The sequence below is a fragment of the Poecilia formosa genome, unplaced genomic scaffold, assembly GCF_000485575.1.
Source record: "Poecilia formosa unplaced genomic scaffold, Poecilia_formosa-5.1.2 Scaffold27, whole genome shotgun sequence".
Lineage (NCBI taxonomy): Eukaryota > Metazoa > Chordata > Actinopteri > Cyprinodontiformes > Poeciliidae > Poecilia > Poecilia formosa.
This window is the reverse complement of record NW_006799966.1, coordinates 514012-525963: the sequence shown is the minus strand read 5'-3', so window position 1 is coordinate 525963 and position 11952 is coordinate 514012. Positions and strand designations below refer to the sequence as shown.

The following is an 11952-nucleotide window of genomic DNA, read 5'->3' as shown; positions in this document are numbered from 1 at the left end:
TTTTTTTGTTTTTGTTTTTTGACATGGGAAAACACAAATTGGTTATTTTGCTACAGTTAGTTGTTGCAACAAAGCCAAGATTGATAATTTTCTTAAAGTAATAAGCCTCGTTCAGTTTAGATGTTGAGGCATCCTGAATCAGGATCTTACTTCCTTGTTTTTAGTCGAATTGAAAGGACAGTACCCAAAGTTTTAAGCGTAACAATAAAAAAAGGGCTGTAAAAAAAAGCAGCACTACCCTTGACCTCTTTTCCGCAGGCAACATAAAAGCCTTTTGCCATCCATCCTCCCTTTGAAATAATAAAAAAAATAAAAAATCATTGCTTCAAGTGCCAGAAGAGGCAGACCTGATTGTATCTGAATAAACAGACCTTTGGCACTGCAATATTAAGATTAAACGTAAACACTGCAACTGTTTCACCGAGTCCCTCGCACAATAGAGGAGGTGATTCACTCGCTCTCTCAGTTCAAGGTTCAAGTTGGACCTCTGAGATGTTTTTTTTTTTTTTTTTTTTTTTTTAGCAAATATTTGTTCTGACAAAAAGGGGCCGCCTCGCAAAGTCAAGCGAGGACAGCCTTGACAATGTGGGAACACAATGACGAAAAGCCTTTGTCACTCAAACAAACACCTGGCTGTGATGGGTCTCTAAGCAACTACTGCTAGTGCATGAGAGAAAGTGAAGGGAAACAGCACCAGCTTAATGACGCGCTGGTCGAAACCTGTCTCATATCTCCTGCAGGAGGGAGCAGAGGGGCTGCTCGAGTGGGGAAGCATGTGATTTAAGTCAAGAGGAGTTTTCTTCATCTAGATCCTCTGTGTCTTTTCATGTTGAGCCTTCAGAGCCGTGACGTTGTTGTGCGAGGGTGGCGTTACGGCGGAGAGAAAAATGGAACTGATAAAACAGGGACAATGATGGACATGAAAGGGGCTGTGTGCAACAACAACACCACACAGCTAAGAATCTTTGGTGAAATTGGGGCTCGTCTTTGTTCAGAGCAAAAATAACGCTGATATAAAAAATAAAAAAAATGAGTCAGAAGGTGCTAAGGAGGTAATTAAGTCTTTTTCTTTTATTTTCTTTGAAGCCGTTCCAAATTCTTCCTTGTTTTCGTGTTTAATCTTGTTCGTAATACTTTATGAAATTCTTACCCTGTTGATGAAAACTGCAATCACACCTTTTAAGTGAGGTGCTTGTTTTGCACTGAAGTCATGCAATGTCTTGCCAAAGTATTCACACCACATACTTTTTACACATTTACTCACGTTGCAATCTCAGACACAGTGGGGATTTGTTTGATAGAGCAGCACAAAGTGACGCGTTTTACAAAATAAAAGTGTGGAAAATGAGTTGTGCATCTGTATTCAGTGCCCTAAATTGACGCTTTGTTGAACCTTTCTGTGTCATTTTCTAACTAACCACAGATCCAAGACAAACATCCCTTGCAGCTTCTAACAAGTTTTCTCCTAAAACGGCCCTGTATTGAGTGAAATTCATCTACCCAACTTCCCTTTCTCTGATAGATTAAAACATATCCACTGCATGATGCCAACACTGCCATGGTTCACCAAGGAAATAACACACTCCGGGTGATGTGCAGAGTAAATTTTTAGCTGCAGGCCAAAACAAAACAATTCATTTTGCTCTTATCTGACTGGCCCCTGCTGAGGGACAACTTTCCTACTTCTACTCATACCAATCATACTTTGTTTTTCTTTTATTTTTAACATTTCTATGGTAAAAAAAATAAAATAAAAAAAGTATGAAATTTTAGAAAATATGTTCTGCTATACATTTTGCCAACTTTAATTTGCACAGTGCAAAAAAAAAAAAGTTTGAAAATTGTTGAGGATTAGGACAGCTCAGTTCGCAAAGATCACCATCTACACGCTGTGTCTGCGGGTTCATCAGTAACACAACAATCACTCAAATCTAAATAAAGTCTGGCAGAAGTTGACTGCATATGGTCTGAACCTATCTATCTGCTGGCTGTCATATGTGTTGGCTCAGTCTCTGATGTCACTGAATGAGCAGTGCGGGCTTCCAGTGCGCACCTCCGGGCGCGCAGCGGTGGCACAGCCTGTGAATTGTCCTCCTCCTGCATACTCTGCACAGAAACCTGCCCTTTCTGCTCATATTTTTCTGCATCCGATTTTTTTGGTCGAGAGTCCTCATAGCTCCTCCTGATCAGCCTTGGTTTCTTTGAAAGGAGCTTTATTTTGAGGGGAAGGAAAGGACTAAAAAGAGGTAAGGTGGTTTTCCTCCTGTGTGAAGACGTCCTTGAGCGCGGGGCTTTTGCGCGTAGTTTTTCCTCACAACAAACTGAGACTTGTTTTAAATTGAAAATGCTACCTTCTTCCGCCCTAATTAGGCGATTCACTTGTTTCGGGTGGTGAGTTTGCGCCCAGCAGCAGCAGCAGAAAAAGAAGGAGAGCCAGTGTTCAGCACCATGGAGAGCGGCGTGGTGCACATTTTCAAAGAGGACCGCTGTCCCTTGGGCCAGCCGGGGCAGTGCGCCCCGAACTTCACCTGGCAGCCCGGCTTGTCGGACATCTTCAACTACACCCCCAACGGCACCTGGGACGCGGAACCTGAGCCGATGTCACCCATCATCCCCATCATAGTCGCCGTTTACTCGGTGGTGTTTGTGGTGGGCTTGGTGGGCAACTGTTTGGTGATGTATGTCATCATTAGGTGAGTTCGGGTGCTTGGTATACGTGTGTGTGTGCACGCGTGTGCGTATGCGTGTTTGTGTGTGTTTCTGTGACATGTCAGTAAGTGTCAGGCGCCCCACATAGCCAACATGCGCGCACAGAAGCGGCGCGTTATTGTGAGACTGCTGACTATCTTTTCAGCGGCAGTCATGAATGCCTTCTGTTTAAGTTTAGCTCCAACCAGTACATCACGTAGCAAAAATAATTACTTTTTTTTATTTTATTTACATATATATTGGATTTTTCTCTGTTTGTCTCAGTGAAGTCTCCTTTGTGGGATTGTGGTTTTCGACCCTATAGAAAAGGTAGCATATTTTCCTTTTTATTCTGTTAATCTTTGAACTACCGTCCAAGCTGTAAGGTTTTGTAGAAGCTGCACAGCTTATTTTTCATTATTAAATGTCTTCCGTTCAATTACACGTGAGGTCCTGCGAGAAGCCCAATGCAAAGCTTGGAATACTGATTCAGATATCAGGAAAAGAGGGATGAAAGGACCGATTTTTATTATCATTTTAATTAGGTGTCCACAAGTTTTACTTTGCGCCAGAATTTCTGCAGGAGAGCTGAACAATTTAATCTATAATGATGATCTCATCCCATTATTACAGTGATTGGTTTTTTTTTTACGTTAAAGGAAATGCGGGGTGCATAACTAACACATACTTCTTCTGTCTTACCCCTGCCAGCATGCCCAGGTGGGCCCTATATGGGAAAAAGGAGGGCAGACCAGATGGGTCCCTTATGGGTTTGTCCGCGGGTTCCACGGTGGCCCACGGTGGTGGCCCACATTGACACCAAATGGGCCCTTCATGGTGGTGGGCCCACAAGGGTTTGCCCATTTAGGACCCATGTAGGGTCCACGTAGGCTCTGGCCCCACATGGGCAAACCCATATGGGACCCATATGTCTGCCCACCTTTCCCCCATATGGTGCCCACCTAGGCATGCTGGCAGGGACTTACCACAATATTTTGTCAAGAATCAGAACGTTGCATCAAACAAAGCACCAAATGCAGGCTTTACCTGAGGAATGAATTATGTTTAATAGGAATGTGTACAAACGAGTTTCATAGAAATGTACAAAGGCAAGAATAGAGTGAAAAAGTTATACAGTGTTGAATTTCCTGCTGAAACTTTCCTAAATAATTAAGTAAATCAGTTAAATTATTTTTATAATAAAGAAATTGTTGTGTTTTGGGGGTTTTTCCCTGTGGGATTTTTGTGAGTCAAAGTCATACCTAAAGACTGAATAAATATTTTGCACAACCATTCCACCATGAAAAAAGGACAACTCAAATGACCCGTTTGAAGGCCTAAAATAATACAGCATCCATCATCATAACGGGGAAAACACCAAATTGTATATAAAAAAAAAACTATTCTCATTATCAACTCTTTAATTATTTAAACTTTTTACAGTGTACACTGTAAGTCAGCTACACCATAACTGCGCTTGTACCCCGTATTTGCATCCTCACCCCTTGCAGATACACCAAAATGAAAACAGCCACCAACATCTACATCTTCAACCTTGCGGTGGCCGACGCCCTGGTTACCACCACCATGCCCTTCCAGAGCACCGACTACCTGCTCAGTTCCTGGCCGTTTGGCGAGGTGGCATGCAAAGTCTTCATCTCCATCGACTACTACAACATGTTCACCAGTATCTTCACCCTGACGATGATGAGCGTGGACCGCTACATTGCTGTGTGTCACCCGGTCAAGGCTCTGGATTTCCGCACGCCAGTGAAGGCGAAGATCATCAATGTGATCATCTGGGTTCTGTCCTCGGCTGCTGGGATTCCTGCCATGGTCCTCGGCAACACCAACACCAACAATGGTACATCAGCCGCTGCTCTGTTCCCTAAAGTCTTCCTTCGTATTTTACTTCACTCAAGGATATTTGAGCCTAATTATTCTAGCTGACTGCTTCAGTTTCTTGAAAAAGATGTTCTTTAATTTTTATAAAAGTCTACAAAAGCTTCCAGACTTGACAGGGAAATTGTGAGATTTATTTTACAGGAAGCTATTAGATCACTGACTCATAATTTTCATCTGACCTCAAAACCTCACAGCGCTAAGTGATAAATGATTTTACATCTGGACTTTAAGAGTTTTTCAAAAGGATGTACACCCTTTGAACCTGTTCGCATCCTGCCATAAAGACTCGGGTGCTTTTTAAGAGATGCCTGCCACACTTTTTCATGTTTCATTTGTTAAAGTAAATCACAAAAATTAGGCATAAATATCTTTCGACTTCACAATATCTTCTACCCCATACTTTAAATGATAATAAAATACACAAAGGTTTGTGGTTGTATCATGACAAAATGTGAAAGGTTCAAACTTTTGCAAGGCATGGTATACCATTGAGGTACCATGTACTTTCAGTCTGTGGATCCAGACGAGACGTTTGCAGGATGTAGGCTGAGCATTAATGCATTCATGTAGGGAATCTACAATCAAAAGATAAGAAGTTCAAAATTTTTAAACTTTTAAACATATTTGTAATTGTTGACCACTGATTTTTTTTAACTTTTCTTTTTATAGAAGACCAAGAGTTGGAATCTCTTAAAGCAGAATACTCTTGCTCATTTTGTGCATTTGTAACTGACTCCTTACATATTCTCTTCTAATTCTTCTGTAACTTTTCCACAACTAACAGGAACCACAGAATGTGCTTTACAGTTCCCTGATCCCTACACCTACTGGGACACCCTGATGAAGATATGCGTTTTCATCTTCGCCTTTGTGGCGCCCCTCATCATCATCACCGTCTGCTACACCCTGATGGTGCTGCGGCTGAAGAGCGTGCGCCTCCTGTCCGGCTCGCGCGAGAAAGACCGCAACCTTCGACGGATCACCCGTCTGGTTCTGGTGGTGGTCGCGGTGTTTGTGGTGTGCTGGACCCCCATCCACATCTTCATCCTGGTCAAAGCGTTGTCAGCCAGCGTGCCCGAGACCACCGCTGTCATGGCCGCCTACTTCTTCTGCGTGGCGCTGGGCTACACCAACAGCAGCCTCAACCCCATCCTTTATGCGTTCCTGGACGAGAACTTTAAGAGGTGCTTCAGAGACTTCTGCTGCCCCGGGGGACGGGGTCACGCCGACTGTCACGGGGTGAGCAGAGTGAGGAGCACGCTTCGGGACCACACCTGCGCCACCGAAGGGAGGGGTGACGGGAGACAAGCCAGGCCCGTATGACTAGCCATGAACATGTCCTCCAGGCCGTACCAGAGCTGGGAGGACTCCATTGATTTGTGTTTGACTCAAATCACTACCACAATCTGAGAAGTAGTATCAGTATTGGTTAATAAATCCCATGAAAAGACCAAAACCAAGAATGATTTGACCTCACTTCATCTCTAAAATATTGCATTTCTTTCTTAAGTTGGTTTTAGGAAGGAGACTGAATGACAGCAACGTCTCTGCATGTTTTTTTTTTGTTTTGTTTTTGTTTTGTTTTTTTCCAACAGACTAGGTATCCATTCAATTTATATCAAAATGCAATATTTTGATCCTCCCATGAAGGCACAATCTGAACTTTTGGAAGCAACCTCAACCTGCAAATCCAACATGTCTGAAAATCACAGTCTATTAATTAGCTTTTAAAAAAAATCCAATCAACTTAGCAACAAGGGACTGTAGTATTTAAACTCTGGTAGTGAAATTATTACTACGTTACACAAAATCATCAAAACTTATCTTGCATTGTGTATGTCTGAGTTTAAACAGCTCATTGAACTTAGCCTGATCACTGAGCAAAATCCACCTGGTTTTCTGTTTGCAAGTTAAGGGTGACGGCAGCTTCTCTGTGGCGTTACGCTTTCAGAGTGGCAAAATCGGGAATATTAGGGAAGATATTGGGACAGTCACAAGGTTAAGAGAAACCAAAAAAGATTATTGCCAATGTTAACAAATTTAAACTGCTATTTAAATGTTATGGAAAGACTCCACAATGAGGTTTTGTAATCAGCCTACCTTTTACTTTACTCAACTAATAATTATTTGTCTGTTGGAGACTCTTACAATATACCTATAAAGCATCAAATTTTTATCCCAAGATGGTCAAGCAATTAATAAGTATGAAAGAAACAAGCCAGTAACTACATGTTTTACACCCTTCATCCCAATATGCATGCCCTGTACAAAACAGGGGCACTTGGAAAATCGTTACTCACTTCCCAGACATGCAGAACTCAGTTTTTCACTTAACTATTTTTGCTAACGAATGTGGCAAAAAAAAAAAAAAAGAAACCGACAGAAGTTTAATATTCACAAGGAGGAACGTGAAGAATAATTTTAATGTTTACTGGTTCGTTTTAGAAATACAAGCATCCCAAGAAACTGTGATGTGTATTCACTGGTCGCCCAGTGGGCGTGAATGTATGGAGCGGCACGCAAGAGTCCAATGATGGGGCTTTTGTGTGCAAGATCAACACCCACACACATTTAATAAAAACGTTTTTGGATGGCAGTCCATTGTAGTGGCCACTTTAAGTGAAGGCCTAATACACGTTCCACCTTTTAAAGCAAAATAATTGCGGCTCTTAAAAAAAAGATCTTTTGCTTCAGTAAGGTTTTGGTCTTTCTATGTGATTTTTTTTTTTTAGGATTAGCAAACACATAGTAACGTTTTTAAAATTAAACTTAGTGAGTCGGTGCGGTACAAAGATGCCTTTGGGATAATACAATTAGAATGTGTTTATTTACTAATTGATGTTTTCCCTGTTTATGGAAGCTGAAGGTAGAACTGAGTGTGAAGGTGATTCGGACCTGTGCAGTATTTCTCACATGCTGTTGGAAGATCTCCACTATTTGCTGTGGCAACAAGCTCATTTTTTTGTTCATCTGACCTGCATGCTCCTTGAGTGGTTGTCACAGTACAGTAAATAATTCAGTTCTGATGTGCAAAAAAGATCAACTGCAGACAGAGAATAAAAAATATGTTCCCTGATTATTTTAGGAAAGGCATTCATTGTAAGCATTTTTTTTTTCAGCTTGTTATCAATAGTCCTTAATTGGTGTTTTTGTGATTTGCAGTACAACATATTTGCAAACTCCTTTTTGGCGATAAACCTTTGTGAAATATTCAGTATCTGCTCAGGGATCATTCTCTGTGAAACACAAATGAAGTGAGATGTTTTCACCTCGACCAGACAGTTAACTCCAAAGAGGGTTGGTTGAGAAAAATATCTGCGTTTTTTTTTTTTTCTTTTTAGAGATGACGTTTGCATCATAATGAACTATTTCTGCTCTGAGACTGTAGCCCACCACTGAGCATTTTCACCTGTGATTCAGTTTTAGTCAAAGTGAAGATAACACATGCTGTGAATGCTGTGTGGACATTTCATCTCCTTAACGGTGAGAGGGCTTCAAGGCTAAAACCAATATGAAAAGAGCATATATGTAAAATAAAATACATCCGCGCGTGTTTAATGAGCATAAAGTTATCTTACGGGGTGTAAATTTCTGCTTAGCACTTAATCTTTATGGCTTGGTATTTTGTGCACCTGTGAATGTGTGATAAATCCTATTATGTGATAGTGGAGGGATAATTTAAATATCAATATGCAGACTTCGTTTTAACCACACACATGGGCGGTGTTCTAGCAGGAAACCTTAATAACCACCAACCTCTGAATTTACACAAGCACAGTACGTTTTTGGATCGTGTTCATAAAATATATTTAATGTCACAAAGTTTGGCTGAAATATGTATCTTGCTTTTTTTTCTTGCAAAAGAATCCTTTCTGAGACTTTACTGCCTTGCTTTTTTCTTGAATACCGTAAATCAGTGGTCAGTCTGACTGAATTGACTTGTGTATGTTCTAAAAATTAGCTTCAAAGTTATATTACTGAAGTAGTGCTATTAGGAAGTTGTTATTGTGCCTTGTTTTTGTGCCTTCGTTCTTCTAATAATTTTATTTTTACTCACATTTATGATAGCATCTTGTCAGACTATCAGTCTTACAGTTGATATCCCAACTATGTTAGTCAGTGTTGTCTCTCATATTATGTTTCCTTTACATTTTAAAACTTTATTGGTAACACTTTATTTGAAGGGGGGTGAATAACACTGACATGACACTGTCATAAACATGACATAACACCTGTCATGAACATGAATAAGCCTTCATGAATATTTATGACTGTTGTCATAAAGCGTCATTTGGTAAATTATGACACTTTTATTACAAAGTTGACATTATTCAAAATGTCTTTGTTATGACAACTTGACATTAACCAGGAAATCATTACTGTTTAAACTTTACATTTAATAACATAAAGTTACCTAATTTTTAAAGTGAAATAAATAAAACTTTTATAACAAATTTATATCAGTAATGATTTCTTGGTTAATGTCAAGTTGTCATAACAAAGACATTTTGAATAATTTCAACTTTGTATTAAAAGTGTCATAATTTACCGAATGACGCTTTAAGACAACAGTAATAAATATTTATGAAGGCATATTCATGTTAATGAAAGTGTCATGTCAGTCTTATTCAAACCCCTTCAAATAAAGTGTTACAACTTTATTCATGAACAAAAAACCTTTTTAATTTGAGCTCAGCTCTGGGAGTCAAGCATGCACATGCCCCTTGTGTCACATCTGATATTTCAGTGTATATTAGCTTTGGGTGTCAAATGACGCTTTGTAAATGCAGTATTAAGTCAGAATAAATAAGTAAAAAAGTTGGAAATGTGTTGTTTTTTTTTCCTTTTTTTTGGCAGTGTGGCTGTAATTTTTTTTTAAAAATGCAGTTGTTAGTCACATCCGTGTGGGTTCCAAATCACCCATGAAATTATTTCTCACCTTACCATGACTCCTTTTTTTTTTTTTTTTGCATTACTCAATTCAGCTCACATACAATGGCAGCGTTTCCATGGTGAGAATTCCAACTGAAAGACGGTGGCGGTCCAAGGCTTTTTCCGTTAATTGTAAGGGACTTTGCGCTCTGACCTTGCAGAGGAATTTGAAAAGAGAAAAAAAAAATTGTCCCAATCTGAGAAAATCAAGGTTATGTTAAATCAATGACGAGAGAAGTTATTCTGAAGGCATGACAGCTGTGCAACACATGTAAAGGTCCAGAGAAATTAGTTTAAGACTGTTTTTTTTCCCACAATTGAGTCATTATTGCCAAAGAGCCAGCCCACATTTTTTTCAGTTTCTTTTAAGCCATTTAAATTTTAATCTATCTTTGATATCAGTCACAACAGCAAGATCTGAGTGAGTCGTAGCAAGTCATCACAATTAAAGGGCAAGAAGAAATTATCATTTAAATCAGTTCAAGCATGCTATAATTCAAATAAACAATTTCTAATTGGAATTACTTTTAATGGTTGCAAGGTTTTAAAGTGATCAAAGATGTTATGTCTTTGTTCTGTTTTCTTTCAATTCTGTCTATATGACACAGACTTATGTAGATAGTTTGAATGAAGAGCAAAGCATAAGTGTGTGCCATGTAGATTTTGCTGGAAGACCCAAATGCAGGGAGGAAGTAGGCAGTCTGAACTGTTGCAAAAGAAATTATAATTCATCTTTAAATTGAAAAAATAAATACATAAATAAATAAATCACAGTAAATGGGAAGAAACATGAAAAATCAATAAGTGGAACCATGGAGGTCAAGAAAAAGAGGTCAGGCAACAGGAGTGATTGGTGCCAAGCAGAGGCCTATAAATAAATATTCCTTGAGTTGCAAAGAGGAAGCTCTCTTGCTCATTATAGAAAATTTTAAAATCTAACTAGACAACTACTGGGAAGGAGAGAGTCCAGCACCTCTCCAGGAGTTTGGTTCCAGAGCCCAAGACGAACGTAGAGGTGAGACCAACTTATGCATTTCTTGCTGGTACCACTTAACCTCCCACCACAGACCAAGCGCCTCACCTGAAAGAACAGTGACAGAGCACATTCCTAAAGCCAGATTATGTCAACAGGAAGTAGCTCGTCAAGGGCCTGGCCCTCACCTACTGCCCAGTGGATTGTGATGTTCCTCTCTAATGGTCATGGGCACGAATAGAGGGTGCTTCTTCTAGCTCATCAGAATCCCCTCATCCCTCATTCAAAGACCAATTTGCCCTGGGGAAACCCTACCAGGAGCTGAAGCTCCAGAGAAAATTCCCCTCCGGAGCATAGGGATGTGCTTACCCTGGTGTGGTGATTCAACAGAAAGTCATACAATTAAAAAAATAAATAAATAAATAACACTATCAAAGTAAATCTACAAACCACTGCTTTTGTTTTCCTGTTAAATTATCATCTTCTGTGCCATCATAGCACTTAAATCATAAGTGTTGTTCATTTTACATAAGAGAAAATACCCTGAAGGCAAATAAAAATTCACATTGTGTAAAATTGCTAAGTCTTGCTCTGACTCTCGTTTGTTCTCTCACTGTTAGGACCAACCAGTGAAGGTGCTCAAGCTGTTGAATGCAGGTTGTTGTTCTAAGCCACCTGTTTGGATAATTAAAAACCTCCACGTCTCCCTTATCACAAATGCTATTGATATGCTTTAGGGCAACTGATGTTCTGGGTGAGAACTTTCTCCTTCCATTACATTGATAAAGTCTCATTTCACAGAAATATATCTGATATGAAAAGTCATATGTATCCCGTGTTGCATACTGTCATCACCTTGCTTCTTGTGGTAACATTGAAGCTTTTAAACTGACAGTTGGTTTGCATCTCATTTTCTTTTCCATCAAGGCTGTGATACAAAAGCATGAGCGACGCAGCTAAATGAGCCAGGACTCCAGGCTTGTCAAAAACTTTTTTTTCATGATTGACAGTTTGTTTCATTGATTGGGTCATTCCTTCAGGGTTTTGTTCACAAAAGATTTTTTTTTTTAAAATAGCTAGCCGACTAAGTGGCTGTACTCAAAAGGGAGCAGATCATAACACAATGTACATGTGAAACAACTGAATAAGCGCCAAAACTCTTAACGCTTTTTAAATATCATTTGTCAAATATTTTCTCAAGAGAAAAAAGAAATTCACTCTGCAAAGAACACTTCTGAAACCTTTGAGATCTTTGGGATTACTGCAGCTGAGTGGTAGACACCATCACTCGGAAGCAAAGCTTGGGGGCTAAGAGCTGCACCCCTGCAGAGTTTTTCTTTCACTTCAACAATTTCTCAAATCCATGTTTCCTGGAGCAGCTTACAGCCCTATTGGTGCAATGATTATACAGATTCAGAAACGGAGACATTTAAATCAATCTGTCCTTGGGTGAA

At 39.7% G+C, this 11952-nt stretch overlaps 1 protein-coding gene across 1 annotated transcript; it reads left to right on the top strand.

The window, feature by feature from the left end:
- Positions 1-1896: 1896 nt before the first annotated feature.
- Positions 1897-8802, top strand: oprk1 (opioid receptor, kappa 1). Its single transcript, XM_007548540.2, has 4 exons — positions 1897-2246; positions 2371-2693; positions 4200-4552; positions 5378-8802. Exons 2-4 carry the CDS (start codon positions 2449-2451, stop codon positions 5914-5916), a joined length of 1137 nt encoding a protein of 378 aa, XP_007548602.1. The 5' UTR covers positions 1897-2246; positions 2371-2448; the 3' UTR covers positions 5917-8802.
- Positions 8803-11952: the final 3150 nt, after the last annotated feature.